Consider the following 21,678-nt stretch of genomic DNA (forward strand, 5'->3'; position numbering starts at 1 on the left):
TTGAGTGCTAACCATATCTGTCAAGTTTTGCTGATTCTGGCACTCAAAGAGCTCATGTAGCTCAACTGCAATCCAAAACTAACTTGAGTCAGCTTGAAATTCAAATTCTAATTGTTGAAAGCTCTACATGTGTTATGGTAGCTAAGTTCTATAGATCCTGTACAATAATCACAAGGTGAGGATCTATAAAGATTAGTTTGTTGTGCAAGAGTTCTTTTGATAGTTCAGCAGTATTGAATTTAAGATCTACAAGCAGCTTTTTTCAAGACCAGTGGCAATTTTTGTTAGTGGTGTAGTGCCCCAGCCTTCTGAGGAAGATGAAGAAGGATGACTGGCTTCAGTAAAATTAAGGGAGATTGACACAACTTCTCTATTTCAGATGGTCAGAAGTTGTTTGCCTTTGAGCACAGGCCCAGATTATACATCCCTTCATCAGTTTGTATACTGCATATATGAAAATGATCTAATGACTCTACCGTGACTGTTCTGCCTTCACTTCTGTGGCTAAAACCATTGATATGTTGCCTTACAATGACATTTGTATTTGTGTATTAGTCATTCTGACATACTTTCTGTTGTGGGTTTTGTTTTTCTTTTTTCTTCAGTTTCTCAAGCAAGACCACCTCCAAACCAGAAAAAAGGTGAGTCAGTTTTACTTACCCAATCCTTTCCATTTTTGTGTGAGTTGTTCCCACTCTGTCTTTTGCTGGAATCACAGTCAACAATGTAAACAAAGCAGTGGAATGCAGACAGTATTTTGTTTTGCTAAATATGGGTCCTACGCATATTTAGAGACTCCTGATGCTGAGGTATGCTTTTATTTTTGATGAATGAAAGCCTTCTCCTTAGGACATACTTACTACAATATATATTTTTCAATGATTTCGATCAGTTAAGCAAGAGGATTGTTTTTATGTGTAGTTTCTTTCATGAAAAAAAAGAGGGGGGCTGGGGAACAAGCCAGCACCACAACAGAAAGAACAACCCAGGCAAATGGAACTATTATCTTTGCAGGATCTCGAACTCCAATAATCATTATTCCAGCAGCCACGACCTCTTTAATAACGATGCTTAATGCAAAGGACCTTCTGCAAGATCTGAAGTAAGTAGCTAATTAGAACATCCTGTGTTAAGAAAAAAAGCCCTGTTTTCAAATACAAAGTATTTGAAATTAGTAATTAAGCAAGAGGAGGGAGTATCTGCTGTTTCAGGGGAACCTAGTTTTTACACAACCCTTGTAAAAAAAAAAAAAAGTCTCTTGAATAGTAGTAGGGGGAAAGCAAAGCAGTTCTAGCACGGCTGCAACTCTGGGCCAAATGGGCAGTTTGAAAAGAAAGTCTTAGAGTACCTTTGCTAATATCTGTAGTGTGTTGGGTTTTTTGTGTGAGAGAGTTGCACACACAAGCAACCAAGCAATGAACCCTTACAATGGAATAAGCCTTAGAGAAGATAAGTGAAGGCAGAATGCACATGGAGCTCAGAAAAAAAAAATTAGGAAATGACCACTGTTATCCAGGAGCAGGTGAATGAAGGGTGGCCTCTGTGTTACACAAATGACACTTAACAGCTGAGCAGGTCAGCTGGTTGTGCCAATACAGAAAATTTTTTTAAAGGTCACGTGCAACAAAAGTAAGAATAAAGTATTTCCATGAAATACTGATGCTGATTCATTCAGGAAATATTGAAGAATCTCTGAACTCTGTTGCCTCACACACCTGATTGTAGTGCTTAATTCCTTATGTCTGAGTGCAATCAACAATGCAAATTACTTTCTTCACAATAAGATAAAATTCATGGTGAAACCCAAAACAAACAAAAAAAAACCCAACCAACAAACCAGCCATCTTTCTGCTTGTCTAATAGATGATGGTATTTAGAACTGCCAGTGGGTTAATTTTTCTCAAGCAGGCAGTCATTTTCACGGAGAAATGCGTTGTTACCCAGTGGTATGTTCAAACAGGGGAGTGCTTTCTTTCCTTCCACCTTCAGCACTTTGCTTGTCCTTTATAAGACTGCTTTTCTTCAAAAGTGGACTCTCCTTTCTGTGCTGCTACTGGAGTTGCCCTAGAAGTTTTTTAAACTGTGCTGTGAGATTCCCTGTGCCTTCTGATCTCCAGCCATTTCTAATTCCTAGATTACTCCCACATACCATCAAAGGTACAGTAAGTACACTGGACTCTTGGTGCATCTTCTGAAATATTTAACTGAGGAGAAGACTGGCTTTTAGCATTATAGTTTAATGTGCAAGCAGTTACTGGACTGGTGTAATTGTCTTGTCATAGGATGTTGCTTGTTTACATGGGGTTTTATGTTTAAGAAAATATTTCCCAGCAACAATCTCTAGGTTTTACATGTAAGTAATTTGTTACTTTCAGGTACAGGAATACCTATAATGGAGTAAATCACCTACGTGTCATGTCTATGTATAGCTGTGCTAGAGGCTTGTGCTGTTTTCAGCTCCACTGGGGCAGAGCTACAGTTAACTTGTCAAGACCTGCCCCAAGAGGGGGCTGATTGTTGGAGTGCATGCAACATGATCCAGAAAAAAAAAGAAATCAAATTTAAGGGTTCAGAGGAGGACACTGACGTAGTAAACAAGTATGAAAGACAAAATGAAGTAGTAAGGTATGTTAATGAATCAGAAGTGCAACAGCAGAATTCAGAAGAGCAAAATATTAATTCAGCCATGACAGTTGTAGCACTCTTCTAGAAAATGTACCACCTGGCCTGTATTTTTTTGCATTTAAATTTATTGAAGTAGTTTGTTTAGGAATGGCTGCAGGGTTTGTTTTTGCTGTTCAGGTATGCAGAGTGTAGAACTAGCCTTGAAGCCTTGATATAGAATGTGATTGATAGATATGTGATGGTTTCCCAAGGAAAGGAGACTTACCTAATTTCTGCCTCTTAAATCACTGCCTTCTTTAACTCGTTCCTCACCTTCAGCTTGATTTGACAGAAGAGTAGAGATTTGGAGGACACCTGTCATGGCCACGAGTTTCGGAATGAATATTGACCAGATAGAAAAGACACACCCAAATTAATGCTCTCCCTTACCTCTACTGAGGAAGATGCAGGTAGATTTCTTCTATTTCTAGGGTAAACAGCCTGCTTGTATTAGCCATCAGAGGAGATCAATGATAGAGCACAAGGAGTAGGGTTTGTTAGGGCTGGAAGAGTAAGAGCCATCACAGGGAAGACTGCTGAGAAGTACAGGAGAAACCTGGGAGAAAGGTCTCCAGGGTTGTTAGGGTATGGAAACTGTGATACCCGTGACATGGGCTATAGACCCACCAAATTCTCTTTCATGTCTGATGCCTGAGGTAACACAGTTCTGTGAAACGTGTGATAATAAAGAATGAGTATTGGACTTTCAAATAGAAGCAAGTTTTGGGATTCCCTCTATTTATGAGTTTCTTAAAATAAGGACCAAGTTAGTTGAAACTTTAATTAGAGATCAGTCGGTTCATAGCTCAGAAGTTAGTTGAAACTTTAATTAGAGATCAGTTAAAATCAAAGCTTCAGTTCATAGCTGGGAATCCATCTTTTAGGACAGTTTTTGTCTAGAATGCTGGAATTTTTGCAAGTAACCAAACAGATACTTTAGGTTGTTGTAAAATAAACAAGACAGTCTTTATCCAATGCCATAGTAGCTGTTAAATCACAGCTGCTGATGACTGACAGAAACTTACTGGTTACACCAAGGTTTTTAGTAACCCTTTTCACAGCTCTGCAGTATGTTGGGGGCAGGGGGAGGTTCCTTGTTAAATTTTGCTGGCATTTCGATGATGCTTAGCATCTTGTAACTCATCACTACTTTCACTAATGCTATGCTTTCTTTTGGGATAGAGAAATAGAAAACAGGAAAGTGTCATGAGTAGAAGGAAAGATACAATGATAAGACCATTATTGGTTTAGGATTTTGTTCTTTTTTTTTTTTTCTTTAAGATATCTCATTTGTCTGTGGAATGTATTTGATGAAGCACAGGTTATGATAGGGGGACATACCTGTGTATAATTGTGATATATATACAGTTTACATGCTGCATACTATGCAAATATTCTTGATAACTTTTTTTTTGAAGTAAAGTAGAAGGCCTGTAATTCAGTTGAGGAGGTCACATCTTAAGGCTTCTTTTTTCATCGTATAGAGATAACATAAACATGAGCAGCACATCACTCTTATTTCTGAGCATTTAATCTGTCAAAGGAACTAAACAAACACCAACCTTTTTGACCAAAAATCTCAGCTTTCTTTAGAAAATATAATAGTGATGACTGAGAGCAAGAGCTCTAAAATGTGCTCCAGGAGGCAGTTGGGGTTTTTTGTGCTCATGCTTCCCTATGCTACCCTTGGTCACTGAAAAGAAGGAATTGTAGCCATTTTGCAGGTTGTGATCTCACTTATGAAATGTTGCTCTTCTATTTTTTGTGGTTCTGAACAAGCGGTGATGGTGGCATGGCACAGTGAAAGGAAATCGCTTCAGTGACTGGTGCCAATAATGAGAGGTTCTGATAAAGTTGTTACTGTTCCTGCTGATTACATCAAATGCATTGCTGCCGTCTTCTGAATGTTCCCTTATTCCCCAAGGTTTGTACCCTCAGATGAAAAGAAGAAACAAGGCTGTCAACGAGAGAATGAAACTCTAATACAGAGAAGGAAGGACCAGATACAGCCTGGGGGGACTACAGTCAGCGTTACTGTACCTTATCGAGTAGTAGACCAACCTCTGAAACTTATGCCACAGGATTGGTAAAGTAGATTTCCCCTTTAAATAATTTCTTAACCAGGAGAATGCAGGATTTGGAGGAAACCATGAAAATGCTACTAAACTCATTAAAATGTGAAGATAGCAGATGTATGGATTTGTCAACTGTATAGGCACCTTCAGGTGAAAACAATAGGAAACTGAACTTATTTTTCAACATCTTAAGAAATGGCAACACTCTACATTTAGCAGTGTGAGCAGCACAACTAATTTTATATAGGGTTTGCCTGCAATGTTCCAGGAGTTCAAGCAGGAATTTTCATGTTAGTTTTCTGGTTCATGGTTCTGTAGCGTGCAAGTCACTGAGACATCTCAAAGAAAAATCCTTCTTTCTTGTCTGCTTTCTGAATGTTTGTTGAGAAGATAGGTTTGCAGACCTTCAGCCTCTGACATTCTAACTTTTTTTTATAGTTTAAGAAAGGAAACACATCTGTTAGTGAAGACTGAACTGGGATTTCAGTATTGAAGCAGACTCACTGAATTGGAATCAGTGATGGAAGCTTACTTCTGAAAGGGGAGCCTCAGTTATGGAAAGGGATTCATAGCTTTTGCTTTTAAGAAAAAGCTGGGAACAGGTTGTCTCTAGGCCGTTCTTTATGCTATGAAAATATATTTGTCTTGGAGCAGGAAAATTCTGGAGAAATCTTTTTTATTTATTTCATGCAATGAGATCAGCAACTTTTTTACTTCTTCCTCACAAACGTGAAGATTTTAGACATGCGTGATGACATTTCTGGTGGGTTTATAACTTTCAGAGTAGATTTAGATTGGGTGTTAGGAACAAGTTCTTTACTATGAGGGGAATGGATCACTGGAACAAGTTGCCCAGGGAGGTGGTTGAGGCCCCTTCCCTGGAGATACTCAAGGTGAGGCTTGATGAGACCCTGGGCAGCCTGATCTAGTTGGAGATCTCCCTGCTGAGTGCAGGGGGGTTGGACTGGATGAGCTGTGGAGGTCTCTTTAAGCCCAGATCATTCTACGATTCTATGATTTTAATGGAGAGAAACGCTTTGAACCGCTAAATATCAACTACCATTTAAACTGTTCAATGATGAAACCTTTGAGAGCCATCTAAAATGGTTCTTTAAGTGCTTCTGGCCAAAGAGGTCATGGTCTAGGGTAGGGTTTTTAGCTTGTTTTTCTCCAAGGGAAAATCAGATACTACTATCTAGAAATTAAGATTTCTAAAAAATACTGCTAGAGGGTTGTTTGTTTGTTTGTTTGTTTCTGTTAGTGATTACAAAATCTGCAACATCTACTATCCTAAGTGATCCTGCTCTGGCAGGGGGGTTGGACCTGATGATCTCTTGAGGTCCCTTACAACCTCTGATATACTGGGATACTGTGATCATTTTAAATGGCAAAACTTTAGTCTGTTTTTTAAAACAAACAGAAGAAATTCTACCTTGATTATTCTATTCCATTTGGGATTTGCTAGGCTTTAAAATGAATTACGTTTGGGGGTTAGGTTAGGGAGGTAATTACTTGTCTAGCAGGTAGGAACCCTGGTTTGATGATATAAATCACAGGATGTTAGGGGTTGGAAGGCAACTCTGGAGATCATCGACTCCAATCCCCCTGCCAGAGAGGGGTTGGAAAAAGATAGACCATAGACCATACATGGGAGGTCATCAGTTGTCAAAGGTTTTTTTCAAATTGTATTAATGTACAAACTTCCTCTTAATCCCATATTCATTTTTTTAGACTGTAGGTAAAATGGTTATTTACCCTTAAAATAAATGATGATCTTTGCAGGAATGCAGCAGCTGTCTCTCCTAATGTTCAGAATATGTTAACATTATCCAGAGTAAAAGCTTTTAAATTGATGCATATTAGTTTACATTGTTGTGTTATCTCTAAAACGTTGGACACTCTCTAAAAGCAAAGTAACAATGACCAGAAATAAACACTGTTTGACTTCCTCTGAATGTAACATGAGAAACCAAGCTGCTTGCTGCAAAGGGATGGAGCTACAAGTCTGGAAATATCACACGGGTTGTTTGGGGATATTTTTGCTTAACAGAAAATAAACTCCACTTGTGCTGGAGTTGTGGCTGTCAAATGTGCTCTACTGCTGTTACTAAAATAAGAAACTGTTATGTGTATTGCCTGCTTAAGAAAGCGTGGAATTGAAATGCTCAAGGCCATCAACACGTCCATCTCTCTGTGTTTGTAGGGATCGTGTGGTGGCAGTGTTTGTACAAGGTCCTGCTTGGCAGTTCAAAGGCTGGCCTTGGCTCTTGCCTGATGGATCACCTGTTGATATCTTTGCAAAGAGTAAGTGGGGTTTTGTTTTATGTTAAGTTGGTTTTGCAGTGATTGTTCTTTTTCAGTTTCTGTGGGGTGTTTGTTGTTGTCACAGAATCACAGAAACATTCAGGTTGGAAAAGACCCTCAGGATCACCAAGTCCAACCCAGAACCCTACTCCACAAGGCTCACCCCTAAACCATAGCCCCAAGCACCACATCCAAACCACCTTTAAACAAATCCAGGCTTGAGGACTCCATCACTTCCCTGGGCAGCACATTCCAATGCCTGACCATTCTTTTCAAGTCCAGTCTAACCCTACCCAGTGGCAGCTTGAGGCCGTTCCCTCTTGTTCTATCACTAATTACCTGGAAAAGTATTTCCAAGTACTGCCAAAGTGCTGTTGGACTCAGGTGGTTGAGAGGGTAGGGGTTTAGGTCTTCACACAGATGACCTGTTGTGCCCTTGACCGTTCTTCTGTTCTGTGGAAGCTCATGGAAATCTTCTCATAGCAGTCATCTTTACAACTTTACATAGTTCCAAAAGAACTAGTGTATAAATTTACTTCCCAAGCTTCTATTAAAAAAAAAAAAAAAAGGTGAAATTATCTATGAAGTATTCTAATACACATCATAGGAGCTTTACAGGCTGTCTGCAGGTTTCATTACTTCTTTGAACAGAGGATAAATCACCTACAGTCTCACTAAGAAAGCTTTACAAATATTACCTGGTATCTCACAAAAACTTGAGAGTTCAGTAAGATACAAAAACTTCTAAATGGTGAGCAAGATTTTACCACCATAGAGAACTAAACAGCTTCATGGCAGTTGCCACAATTATGCCCAGTATGCTTTGAGATGCTGCACTTCTCTTGCCCACTTAGCTCTTCTGACAGTAAGGTGCATGATCGTAGCTAAAGAAACTGTCAGCTTCCGTTCTCTGTTGTTTCACTGTGAAGCTGTCTTAGAAAAGAGACCTCTTTATAGTGCCCAGCAGTTTCTGAGTTACAGATTTAAAAATAATAAAAAAAACCCAACACCTAACCAAGGCATACACACAAGAAAAGAAAGAACAAACAAACCCCCTAAAAAAAACCTAACTCGGTTCAGTCTGTCATCTTCCAGTCAGGCTGATGAGGAAACAAGTTTCCTCAGGTTGCGTGTGTGCACATACTTGGTATGTGTAATAAAAGCTGGAAAGCAAATGCTGACTTGGTAAGGAGCAAAAAAAAAAAAGGAAGGAGTCAGACAGAGGGCAAAGGATGTGTCAGTGAACAAGCAAATAGAATGAGTTGCTTAAGATTGAGAATGAACAGGGAGAGAGAGAAAGAGCTCAAAGGTCAGCGTAAAAGAAAATAATACACCATGAGAGACAGTTTAACAAAAGGTACTAATGAATGTAGAAAATCAGACTTCATAATGAATATGGAGATGAAATGGAAACTGTGAAATGCAAAACTAGGACAAATGCTGTTAAATACTTAAGGTCTAGCTAGAAGTTGCATGCTTGTTCCTATTTTAACATTGTATATAAATGTATAGAGTGCCATAGGAATTGTGCTTTGCTTTGACATTTTTTAAGTCTTTGCTGTGCCAGAAGATCAAAATAGTGGCCTGTGTAGTGCAGTCTTGAAGGTGTACAAATTCTTTTTTTTTTTTTGAGTGTTGTTGCTTGACTCTCAAGGATACATTGAAATGGGCCTTTTTTAATTTTACAACTGCCTTCCATCATCTCAAAGTCAGGTATTTTTTAGATATTTTTCAGGTAAGAGTATTTGTAGGGCTTCTCCAAATTACTTCAGTCACTCCAAAGCAGTGTAAACAGAGGAACACAGGCAGCAGCACTCTGGTTGTGTGTTTACCTTTACCTGAAGCTGTCATTAGAGTCTGCAATTGTCTCCATAGGTGTGGTTTGCAGTTTGCATTTCTTCATGTAAGTCACTGGTATACAAATATTCCAAGCTTATCATTGTCATGTTGGAAGACAGACATGTAGCTTACCACAAGGAGTTCCTCACCAAAATCTGTATTGGACCAGAGCCTTTCAAACTGCTTTCATTCGTTCCATCATTTTGTCACATTGTCTTTTGTTAGCGAATTATTTTCTCCATAGTTTTCTTTACAGTTGATCGGAGTGTTTAATGTCCACAAAGCAAACAAGCTTAATTTTTGCATCTGCAAAATGTTTGAGATAAAATTTTTATCACTTTAATGAACAAATACTTAATTTTGCATACCATTTTCAAGGTTTTGCTGCTAGAGCACATCAGTGTGTATTAATATTGATTTCTGTCAGATTCAGAAGTGGGTTGTTTCCTGCTCAGTGGTGTTTAACCTCTGTCAGGTGTTAAGTTTTCCATAAATGCATAGCCCCAGCATATCCTTATTTGCTTTCTCTGGACTTATTTTAAAACATGGAACATTGTATAGCAAAGATAATGGGTGTATATTTTTACTTTTCACTCACAAAGCTTGGAAGTTCACTTGGTAGTAGTACAAGCCAGATAATCAATCACTTCTTTAGTTTAACTGAAAAAAAAGAAGATAATTTCAGATACCAGTCTTCTAGAAAGCTCCTAGATACATTGTTTTATGGATTGACCTGTATCTGGAAAAGGGGACTGATCTTTCTTATTTATTTACTTACTTACTTATTTTAGCCATTTAGCTAAAATTGTAGGTGGATTTTGTGGAAGAAAAAAAAATGAAGAGTGTGGTACCAGAAAAGATATAACCACATAATTCAAAATCATTAGTTTCCACAAGCCCAGGAAGTAAAGCTTCTTCTCCAATAATATCCAAAATAACAAATGCATCAAATGGGTTTCAGGACAGGAATTCTACATGACTTAAATATTTTTCCACTGGTTATGTCAAATCCATGATTTGGCTAAGGAGATCAGTAAGAATTGCAAGAAGCTTTTAATACTCGCGATGTTGATGTCTAAGCTTTACATAACTCACACGTGACAATACTTCCCAAAAGCAAAATAACTGTTAATATTTTACTGCTTTTAGCTGAGTACTACATCAGGGGAAATTAGCAGTTACTCAGAATGCTTTGTGTAGCATAAGGGGGGTTATTTTACACTGACTTCCAGGAAATAGCCAGAATTCCTTCTCAGTGGTGTCAGAAACGGCTTTTTTTTTTTTTCTTTTTTCAAATGTTGGGCATTTCAGGGATTTTCAGAAAGAAGGTCTTTGTTTCCCAATGAAAATATGCTTGAATTGCCAATGAGTTTCTACTGTTCTCCTAGGATCTGTGCATCTTAACATAGTGTCTGGCCTTTCCCTTACACCTGTACTGGCTTGAGAGCCACAGACCACCTTATTGAGCTCACTGCCTGTTATTAGCTAGCTGATGTTCTTGAGAGATAGGCTCGTTAATTGTGTTCTTGGGCTGTGTTCTGAAAAAGGAGGTGGGGGTGGGAGTTCTCTTTGGCTGTACACTAAATATTTTCCTCCTTCCCGTAGTCAAAGCTTTTCATCTCAAATACGATGAAGTCCGTCTGGACCCCAATGTACAGAAATGGGATGTAACAGTGTTAGAACTGAGCTACCACAAAAGGCACTTGGACAGGCCAGTGTTCCTGCGCTTCTGGGAGACTTTGGACAGGTATGATTGCTGCTGAGAATCCTTTATGCTCATACTTTTGTGATGTTCAGTGGGAGCGCAAGCTTACGGCAAGAAGGAATTGTGTACAACTTAGGTATCTGAGCTACGTTGTAGCTTGCAAATGCTGCCTTTTTAGAGGTTTGCTGAGGATACAGCTGTATTTGAAATAATCTCTGAAGTGTAATATGTATGGATTTAAAGGAAGGGTAGTTGCCATTAATCGTGATGCAGCACCACAATACCCCACCTCCCTTTGGGCAGAAGGAAAGGAATGGAGAACAAGCTTGGTGGTGTAGACTTTTTCCCCTTGTTTTTCCACCCCTGCCCTTGGACTGCAGTTATAAGCTTAGGAGCTCACACCCATCTTTGCTAGATGACAGCTGAGTAAGGGTCAGAAAACACCTTAAGTAGAGCGTTATCTTATCTTGATGCCCTTGAGCCCACAGCACTGAATGCAGGAGGAAGAAAGTAAAACACGATATGGCATATTGTGAGTTTTGGACTGGTGATTCTTCTGTATCTCAGGGTCCTTCCGAGTGCTTAGCCCTGCCTTTCATGAGAAGCAAGGGATGGGAGAGCACTGACAGCTTTGTGAAGAGTTCCATTGCTTCTGACTCTGCTCCTCTGGTTCAGAACTCTCTCTGAATAGGAAGCTCATGGCATTACCTTTTTCATGGTATAGAGAAGAAATTTTCATAGGAAGCAGCTGAAGAAATATTGTGAGAGGAGAAGCCCATGCATTTCATGAATGTTTAATCTGTTCATGTTGATTGCACAGCAAACTGCTTGAATGATTGCATTTCAAAAAGAGAAATCCCATGGGAATTGTCAAAATAATTTCAAGCAACAAACTTTCTATGACTTCTTATTTAAAAGTCTCAGCTAAACTGCATGTCAGAATTCCAGCACTGAACTGGAGTTACCTTAAGCAGTAGCCTTCCAATACTGGAGGTCACCTGATGCCTTGGAAAACGTGTATTTTCTTCACAGCAAAGTTTTTAGCTGACTGTCTTTTAGTGGGACAAATATTGTGCATAATATATAGAGCTGTATGACGTATAAGACATTGCATCTCTTTGGCAACTTGCTAATTCTCCAGTAATTTTGTCTGTGCATACTATTCCAGAGAGTAAAATTCTCTACAAATACCAGAAGAGCATTAACATCCTCTTGTTAATTTTTTTTTTTTTCCCCCCCCAGGTATATGGTAAAGCACAAATCTCACTTGAGATTCTGAATCCTTCAGCTGCCATTTATTTCCTGAAGTAAGAATTGAGAAAGACGAAAGGGGATCCAGTTTGGAGACCAGAGCTCGCACTATGTGATATGTCAAGAACTTTGCAAATGAAGAAGGGTCACAGTTGAAACTTTTTATAAAATCTTGTTAGGATGCTTCACGCTATGGCAGGTCGATACCTGTCGTGACTCAGAAGCAAAGGGGTTTTGCTTAAAACTATTTTTTTAATGTTGTTAGCCTTCTAGTCTGCAATCCAAATTGTATATTTTGATAGCAGCAGTTTCTTCTCTTTGGTTTTGTTTAAATTTAGGCCACATTTTTAAATAACTGTGTTTTGTTCCTAATTAGAAAATAGATGGATCTTCACTGCAGGTTCAAACCGTGCGTGTGCGCACGTGTGTGTGTATATATGTGTGTGTGTGTCCCTGTGTGTCTAGATATATAATGTATAAAACAAATTATAGACACACTTAAGCACACACAGATGTTATCAGGCTTTCTAAACCACTTAGCTTCTGGCTTGCTTTGTTTTTTTTCTTGGGGTTTTTTGTTTTGTTTTGTTTTTCTTCGCTTATTGTTTCACTTACTGATGAAAATCTTTCTGTTGTGAATGATATTACCTTTAAGTCAATAGGACTTGGAAACTGAGCAAAGTGAAAGCTGTTTTGGATAAATCAAAATGTCAAGCTGTATATGTATATTCTGTCAGTCTTTGTTGAAAAAAAGGGAAGATGGAAAAAAAATATAATCTAGAAACACTTTTTTTGGCTTTGTAATGTCCCAGTTTACTAAAATCTTTATTATAGGGATACATTCAAGTCATGTTAACTTTAAATTGCAGGGCTCCACACAGGTCTCTTTATTTAAGCTGAACATGTGCATGTATACATTCCCATCTATCAAAATACCTTTACGTAGGAGTCTAAATATTACTTAGATTAAACAATGAATAGACAAGGAGAGAGTTAGGATTTTTTTTTTCCCAGAAAAGCCACCACAAGGAATGAATTAGAACTTCTTTACATTTATATCTGTAATGCCACCTCTAATAATATTTTCTTGTGAGAAAAGTAACCCAGGCTTCGTCTATAAGAGCTGTAATTCTCTGAGATGAGTGGCTAGTATGGCCTCCTACACTGGAATGGAAAATGAGCCTCCTCCAGTTACCAAAGAACAGATTTCTTGATCTACAGTATAACTGAGGCTAGAAGACCCTGGTATTTGTATGAGTTTATGATATCTCTGTATCTATTTAATACCCTAAGTTGATGTTGCATACCAGTGAATGTAGAGAATGATCAAATATTGTAACACCCGCATGATGGGGTTTTTTTCTGGGATAGAAAATACATGTTTATATTCCTGTTCTTGGAATTCCAAACTATGGGGTTTTTAATATACTTTACACTTAAGGTTTGACAAAAGTAAAATGGTCTACCTGTCTTTCTTTTAGTTTTTTGCCTTTATTTGATGTTACCTTCATTTTTAATAAAACCAGAAGGCACATCTCCTTACAAGTTTTTTTTAAAAACTATGTCTTATATCTATGATGACTGCAAGGTCTTAATTGTAGTTATGTTTCCATCTCTGTTACATCAAGACTGCTATTTTTAAATGTTTTTTAATGGAAACTTAAAACAAAGAAAACAGCAACAACAACAAAAAGGAACAGCAACAGATAGACTACCAAACAAAAACCCCAGCGGCTCCAGGATTAGAAGCTGACACTGGATTTTTAAATGCGTTCTGTGAAGTGACTTAGAAGAGCAGGCAATAGAGAACTGCTAGAAAGTTTCCTCTTTGGGCAGGTACCAAATTTCTATGCTTATTATAAAGGTATCCACATCATGCATGAGTGATCTAAAAAAACATTCAATACTTTGTTTTAACCTTTACTGTGATTAGAAAAGCAGTAATGGCTACCAACACAGCAGCCATAACTATCGCTTTAAACAGTGGGATATCATTTATTTTATCAGTACTTCATGGTCCATCCAGTTTCAAAGAGACTTCTGCAGTGGGCAGCAAACTTAAAAATTCTGAAGAAATGTGTGCTTCACACACACTGTGGTATGCAAACTACATAGCGCTCTTAAAATAAACAAGGTCCATTTCTCCCTTCTATCCTGTATTTCACTTGTGTTTTAAATGCATGTATAATGCCAGGTCCAATATTGTATACAGGAGATGATTTAGATATTGATGTGTGTATATATTGGGAGTAACTCCTCTGAAACTAGCAAAGTTACATGGATGTGAAACTGGCAGAAGAGCAAAATCCATGAACTCTTTGTATGAACTGTGCCATTTTTTTTAATGGATTGAGCATAGCCCTCTAACATCTTGGAATTTTATACTTGCAGGCGATTCATGTCACGAGTTGTAGAATACGTATTTGTGAAGGAGCTGGCACCTGATCCTGCATATTTTTGTCAGTCATGAAAGTAGTGATGCTTATGAAATGAGCCATTTTGCAATCAGATTCCTGCTGACATTATTGGAAGTTTAATTAGGTTGTCAGAATAGCATTCCTGCTGCCTTCATAAATAACTGCACATAGATTATGAAACTACTTGGACTTAAAAAATTTAGCCTTACAGCAGCGTTTTGCAGCACAGCTGGAATGTGAGACACTTATGTTATGCTTAATTTATCTACAAGTTAATGTAGAGTAATAAAGAAAAGTGATACTAAGGACTGGGGAAGCTGGAGGATCAGACATCTGTTGTAGTGAGCTGCTTTCTTACTGTCAAGCAAATTTGACGCACTACTTAGAGGTGTGTAAAATGTGTAAATTGTACTCAATTAAAATGTATAACTAAAACTGAGCTACTTCACTGACTTTATCTAACAGTAGAGCGGTACTGGCCTGGGAATCGGATATCAAATTGGCTGCTCCTGTTAAACGTCTCAAGTGTCATAGCTCCACACTGTTTCATAAGCACAAGATGAAACAAGATGAAAACCAGTTTGAAGTCTGCTATTGGGCTCCCATACTGTCAGCAGGCGATTGTTTCTTTTAGTAGCAAGGTTAAAGGGGCCAGTAGATACATCTGAAGGAATGATTTTTATGTGAAAAACTAAAATACCTATGATTTACACTGTTTGAGCTTTCTGAACGCTTCCTGAACAAAGCAGACAAGGGGAGAAGTTTTTTTTTTGTAAGGGAAAGTAGGGCAACTGCAGGGTCTTGCGTACCTGAAGGAACCGCAGATCAACAGCCTCAGTGGAGCAGGCTCAGCTGTTTAGTTATTTAGTTATTACCTGGCAGTTCTTGTAGAGATGTACTTTCACAAATAGGTGCTGAAGTCAGAGCTTGAGCTAAACAATTTATACAACTGTTGTAAATCTTTTTATTTCCGAAAGCAGGAGAAGATGTAGATAGCTAATTGTGTATTAAGTTGCCCTTGATCATGAATTGGAACTATTACGTGAGCAGCAAATTTGGTTTTGGCTTTCATTTGATAAGCAGCCAGGCTATAAAATATTACCATTCTCAGCAGGGACCTGCAAAAATAAGTTTTGGTAGTATAGCTTTCATTCTTTTGCTGGTGAAATATGCACTTAGTTGCTAATTCTTGTGAACACTAAGGGAGGGGGAAAAAAAAAAGTGGTCAAAATTAATGGCTTCGTGATTTTAAAATTTAATGTCATGAATGCATTTTAATTCAAAAGCCATAACGAATGCCAAGTACTTTATTAGAGCAATGTGTTCATGAAAAATTAAAACCCCTGCCTAAAGAAGCTGTTGGCCAAGTAGGTTACAGTTCAACTAATCTGTGGAAAAATGTGCCACAAACTGGAAAACCTCTAAATGTCATATTCTGAATGGCTCCTTTGTTTCTTTTTTTTTTTTTTTTTGAAGAGAGATGGTACTTTGGCTTTTGTTTTTTTGAGCAGTTATGCATTTCAGTAAAAATGGTGTAGTTCGTCTTTTTTGGCTTGGGTTTACCCCAAGACCCTTAACACAATACAATAATTCTGAGGCAGTAGTTGAAAGCAGATCACTTTAACTATGAAGTTGTTTAAGTAGAGCTCATGCACCTGACAAACATAAAGGTGGTTTCTTGATGGAACTGATCCTGTGGGTAACATCAAGTCCATTGCTCAGCTGTCATTGACTTGTCTGTAGATCATTCTCCTCAGTGGTGATGCTGTTGTAAAGGGTGAGAATAATGAAATTTAATCAAGCAGAATTCAATGGTAGGTAGTACAGAGTGACAGGCCGTGCATCCAGGCTGATTTTCATTAATCACAAATTTTATAATTTTTTACAAGAAACCAAATGCATAGAACTATCTCATGTTTGAATCTCGTGGCAGAGACTAGTTCACATGTAAAACTGAAAGATTCGAGGTGGTACATAAAATCTGTAAGAAAAATATCTTGGTTTATGGCTTTTATTTGCATCTGTAAATTCCTTTGCTCATTTGTTTTATTCTAAATTCAGGAAAAAAAAAAAAGATTCCTTGCTTCACACGATTCCTGCATGGATCACTGAAAACTGTCAGGGGTGAATCTTCAGCTGCAGTTTCTTGAAGATTTGGACATCACTAAGAGCCTAGCTCTGTCCTCCTGACACTTGCCCCTTACACATTCATATGCATAAATAAGGTTACCCATCTGTCTCCTCCAAGCTACAGAGACCTAACGCCCTTCATCTTTCCTCATCATCTTCTCAGCCTCCCTTAATCATTGTGACTCTGCACTGGACTCTCAAGTAGTTCCCTGAGGCTCTTCTTGATTTGAGGGGCCCAGTGCTGGATGCAATATTCTGGATGCAGCCTCACCAGGGCAGAGTAGTGGGGGAGGAGAAACTCTCTCAACCTACTAACCACAGCCCTTGTAATCCACCCCAGGCCTTCTTGGACACAATGGCACATTGCTGTCTCATGGTCATGCTTTTGTCCACCAGAACCCCATATGTCCCTTTCCCTTGTGCTGCTCTCCAGCAGGTCAGCCCCCAAGTCATATTGGTCCATGGGGTTGTGCTTTTCCAAATGCAAAACTCTACACTTGTCCTTGTTATGTTTCATTCAATTTCTCCTTGCCCAGCTTTCCAGCCTAAGTCTGGCTGAAAGGCAGCACAGCCTCCAGGTGTGTCAGCCACTCCTCCCAGTTTTGTGTTGTCAGCAAACTTGCTGACAGTGCGCTCTGTGCCCTCATCAAGGCTGCTGGTGAATATATTGAATAGTCCTTGTCCCAATACTGACCACTGAGGGACTCCACGAGATACAGGCCTCCAACTAGACTCTGTCCTATTGACTACAACTCTCTGACTTCTTTCCTTCAACCACTTCACAATCAACTCACTACCCAATCATCCAGACCACATTTCCTCAGTTTAGCTGCAAGGATGCTGCAGGAGAATTTGTGAGAGGCAGATCTCATGTAGCAGAATTATCAGCAGAGAATAAAAAGTTGGTGCTTGTTTATCAGATACTGCTCAGCACCTGATACAGGACTATTGTGTAAGAATTGTAAGGTGACCCCAGCAGCCAATACTAATTCTAAGAGCACAATGTGTGCATTTCGTTTTGCAGCATGCCTTTAAAAAGTCCAAATGGTTACAGAACAAGGTAGTGTAACAGAATTGTACCTCACCAGCTGCCTCTTCACCATGGTTGACCCCTTCCTCAATTCAAGCGCTCCTGCTCAGGATCAGTGCACTGAGGAAGGAGGTGATCCTTTATGTATTTAACACTACTCCACTTCTTAGGACCTATTTTATTGCTGAAGATCTTGCAAGTAACACAGGTCTTAGAGTGGGAGAATAGCTACTTCACAATGTCACGTGTGGACACTTCGTATGGGAGGTGTTTTCAGCCATTCACTGATATAACTTTGTTTTAATTCACTTGTTGCGTTTTCTGTGAAACTCAGATTGCAGATTCACTGGGAAGAGGAGATCTTTTTGTTCTGTAGGAAGACCTGTGTGAAAGAGTCTCTGTTCTACGCATGGTGGAAGCAATTGGTTGCTGAAAAGTTGCTCAAAAGGAAATAATGGGATTAAAGGTGGTGGGGAAAAAACTGAAAATCTGACTTACAAAAAAACCAACCCCAAATACAGAAAAGCTTCCTAAAGTGAGATTACTGAACTGCAATACATTTGCAGCAATTTGTGAAGTCTGTGTAAAGTCAGTTCAGTGCACCGATGCCCTAAATTACTTTCCCAATAATCTTATTTTAGGTTTATCAAACTGATTGATCCATAAATTCATTTAGTGAGATAAAAACCTCTCTTGAACTGGAAGTTCTAATCTTGATTTTTCTGGCTTTGGTCAGTACCTGTTGGTCTGTTCATTTAGCCTTTTCTTCCTTCCAAATATCAAAGCAGCTGGATAAGCTTGTAAGTACAGAATCAAAATAAGTTAATTTTGTGTTCACATGCATGTACATTCACCTGAGAAGTAGGCATCCGTCACCGTGCACATTATAATTTTTTTTTTTACCTCATTGTGTTGTAATGTATCAGAATTAAAATGCAGTGCTCTTTGTATGTTGAAATGTTTATTCAGAACCAATTTGACATTTGGCCATACATCATGAGACAATCAATATGGTAACTGAGCTACGTAAGGAATTGTGGCTAAGGAGAACTCTGCAGTTAATAATTTGCCTCTTGTGAGGTTTATTTTAACAGTGATGTAGACTGAAGAAGGCTGTTCACTAGCTGCTCCCAAAAGCAAGAAATAGCCTTTGAGAACTTTATCAGAACAAAAATCTGCCAAAAATTTGCAATATGCATGGGGTATGTTGGGCAGGGATTTATCCATTTCATAGGAGGTGGTCCTGAAATGTCACCTGGGTATCTTGGAAATGTTCTCATCCCTCACACTGTCTGCAAATCAAAATTATAATAAATTTGCCTTCACTAGGCCAAACAATTCCTTGTGCATCATATCGTGCAACATATGTTTTTATTTGTTTATTTCTATTCTGGGATCATGATTGATGCTATTATTTCTGGCGTTAATGCCTTCAGATGTGTTACCAGACGCATCAGGGGAGGGGGTGGGTGTAAATATTTTCTAATTTTTATCTCCCAGTATATAGATATATTGCAAGGGGAAATAATGTGCAGTACCTGTAGTAGTGTATCTGGGAAGAGATAGGTAATAGAAAAAGGGGAAAAATAAATCAATTGTGGCCATTGCTTAATAATGGGAGTTGGAGGGGGCACAAGGATATAAGTGCATAATCAGTTGCCATTCCCACACTCTCTCAACTTGTGGCAAAGTTTTCTTGCATCTGGTCTGTTGGTTCTTTCACACCATTTATTTCCAGTTGTTTTCTCAGTCTCTTGCCTTTCTGCCATATTGCAGTACCTTCCTACTTTTTCTGTTAAAAATAATTCAACTGGCCAGTACCATATTGCTGGCCTTATGAACAGTCATTGACCATATCATACCCACCTCAATTTTATTTTTTTTTTATATAGTAGTAAAATAAGTGATTAAGTTTTTATCTGAAATGCAGAGACAAATGTCTGGGTTTCTTTAATGCAGCACTTAATGTTCCATACCACACTTAGCAATGCAGTGTATGGCATTGTTTGCAGACTAAATGACTCCTTATAAACCAGCAACAACCTTGAAGCTTTTAGCAACAGGACAGAAATGGGGGTTCTGCTGTGTCATAAAGTGATGATAAGGTGAGGAGGTTCAGTACCATCAAAGGAGTCATATTTCTGCAGTGGCTGCAGGCAATGATGATTTATCTTAGCTTAACTTTTTGCTTGTTTTGTGGTTGTTTTGCTCTGGAGGTTAGAGGAAGTGGTATGTAGTTTTTCTATTGTCCTGAAGTATCAGAAAAAGTCTATATGGAAACTTTTAGGTGAAGATTTAAATGCTGAAAAGAACGACTCAACTGTTTCACCATGCCATTTTCTTTAGTAGGATGTGCAACTGAAACAATCTTAATGAAGTAGTGGTCTGACTCAGCTAACTTGCTGCTTTCTCCCTGCCTAAGCTAGCTGACCTTGCAAAACCCTAATGTAGGTCATGAGGTAAATTGACATAGCTTGTACATTAGCTGAGTATGTAGCTAATAACTGCTAAAGACAGCAGTTTTTCTACTATTGGAAATTGATTACAGCATAAAGAAAAAATATTAAGTAGTTTAAAGTTAGGAGAAAGACGTGAGTCCCCACCTCTGTTTGAGAAAACAGCTGCTTGCCTAGGGCTGGATTGAATCAGCAATGCCATAACGTGATGGATTTCAATAATAACGTAAAGTATTGACTTTGTTATCTAGCAGTTCATTGCTTTTACCCAATGACATAAGTGTTTGATAGCTTCTTTGCCTTCCTGTGAAAGTAATAAGTCCAGATATGATACCATATCATATATGCCTGGAAGGCAAATATTCTGCCTGCTGTCTGCTGGAGAGTATGAATGATTGTTGTTGACTCTACGCTTCTAAATGTCATGCCTTGTGCACTTCAGAAAGAAATTCTGTGCCATTAGCTTCTGCCTTCCTATCTGTGAGAAGAGACCAGCAACTCTTCAGGTAGTTGTAGAGAGCCATTAGGTCTCCCCTCAGCCTCCTCTTTTCCAAACTAACCACCCCCAGCTCCTTCAGTTGCTTGTCATAGGATTTATTCTCCAGGCCCTTCCCAGCTTCCTTGCCCTCCTCTGCCCTGGCTCCAGCACCTCCACATCTCTCTTGTATTGAGGTGCCCCAAACTGGACACAACACTCAAGGTGTGGCCTCACCGGAGCTGAGTCCCAAGGGACAATCCCCTGCCTGCTCCTGCTGGACACAGCATTTCTAATCCCAACCAAGATGCCATTGGCTTTCTTGGCCACCTGGGCACACTGCTGGCTCCTATTCAGCTGCTTGTCCTTTTAGGGACTTCTCTGACATACAGATTTTTTGTTTTTTAATTGAGGCCATATTTAGATGGCTTGTTTTCACTTTTCATGGGTACAGATATATTTTGTCAGTGTCACTTTATTCTAGCAAGAATGTAGTTTGGGTTTGTTTTGGTTTTGTTTCTTTTGTTTATGTAGTATGTTTCTCCTGTGTTGACTCAACTCTTCACCTGACTTCAGTGGTTATTTTGTCACTGGAATAGCAATTAATATGGTTTTATTAAGGGCTTGGGGAGAATCTACTGTGTTTTCCAGTTCCTAAAAGGCAGCTGTAGTGGAGGGATGCAGTGATTTGCTCTTCAGAAGGCTGCATGATGACAGGAAAAGATGCAACAGGGAGAAGCTGCTTCAGGGGAAATTGTCTGGACCAAAAAAAGAAAGAAAAAACTGCTCATTACATCAATTCAGCATAGGAATTGGTTGCTGATGAAGTGGTGGAAACTTATTTCTTCATCAGAAGTACTAAAGGCACAGGTTAATTGGGCTCTGGATAACCTAGTCTGTGGTCCTGCTTTTTACAAGGAGGTTGGTCCTGAGGGTCTCCAAAGACCCAGACTTTTCCATGAGCCCACAAACCCCAATCTGTCAATCTGTGTCCCATGTATCTCATGGTGTTTCAAGGCCACTGATCATTCTCATACCTGGTAGAGATGTGCAATGTGTAAAGAGGAGCACCTAAAGTTAGTCATATGCTGATATTCCTGAGTTGAGAGCTTCCCTGACCATAGCCTTCCTGGTGCTTTTCAGGAAGCTGAGCAATAACCACTGTGCCAAAGATCAGCTCCTTCACACACTGCATGGTGCCCAGTGACAGGACAAGAGGTAATGAGCTTGGACATAGGTATCACAGAATGGTCCAGGACAGAAGGGACCTCCAAAGCTCGTCCAGTCCAACCTCCCTGCAGTCAGCAGGGACATCCCCAACTAGATCAGGCT

The 21,678-nt window shown here is 39.0% G+C and overlaps 1 protein-coding gene across 1 annotated transcript in view; it reads left to right on the forward strand.

Moving 5' to 3' along the window:
- CDC73 (cell division cycle 73) overlaps window positions 1-12,064 on the forward strand; it is a 106,395-nt gene extending 94,331 nt beyond the window's left edge. Inside the window, exons 12-17 of the mRNA XM_054384098.1 lie at window positions 606-641; window positions 1,015-1,102; window positions 4,589-4,750; window positions 6,943-7,043; window positions 10,488-10,629; window positions 11,830-12,064. Of these exons, the coding sequence (XP_054240073.1) occupies window positions 606-641; window positions 1,015-1,102; window positions 4,589-4,750; window positions 6,943-7,043; window positions 10,488-10,629; window positions 11,830-11,866 (566 nt within the window). The 3' untranslated portion in view covers window positions 11,867-12,064. The remainder of the gene's footprint in view (window positions 1-605; window positions 642-1,014; window positions 1,103-4,588; window positions 4,751-6,942; window positions 7,044-10,487; window positions 10,630-11,829) is intronic.
- Window positions 12,065-21,678: the final 9,614 nt, after the last annotated feature.

Source organism: Indicator indicator, chromosome 10, assembly GCF_027791375.1.
Source record: "Indicator indicator isolate 239-I01 chromosome 10, UM_Iind_1.1, whole genome shotgun sequence".
Classification (NCBI taxonomy): domain Eukaryota; kingdom Metazoa; phylum Chordata; class Aves; order Piciformes; family Indicatoridae; genus Indicator; species Indicator indicator.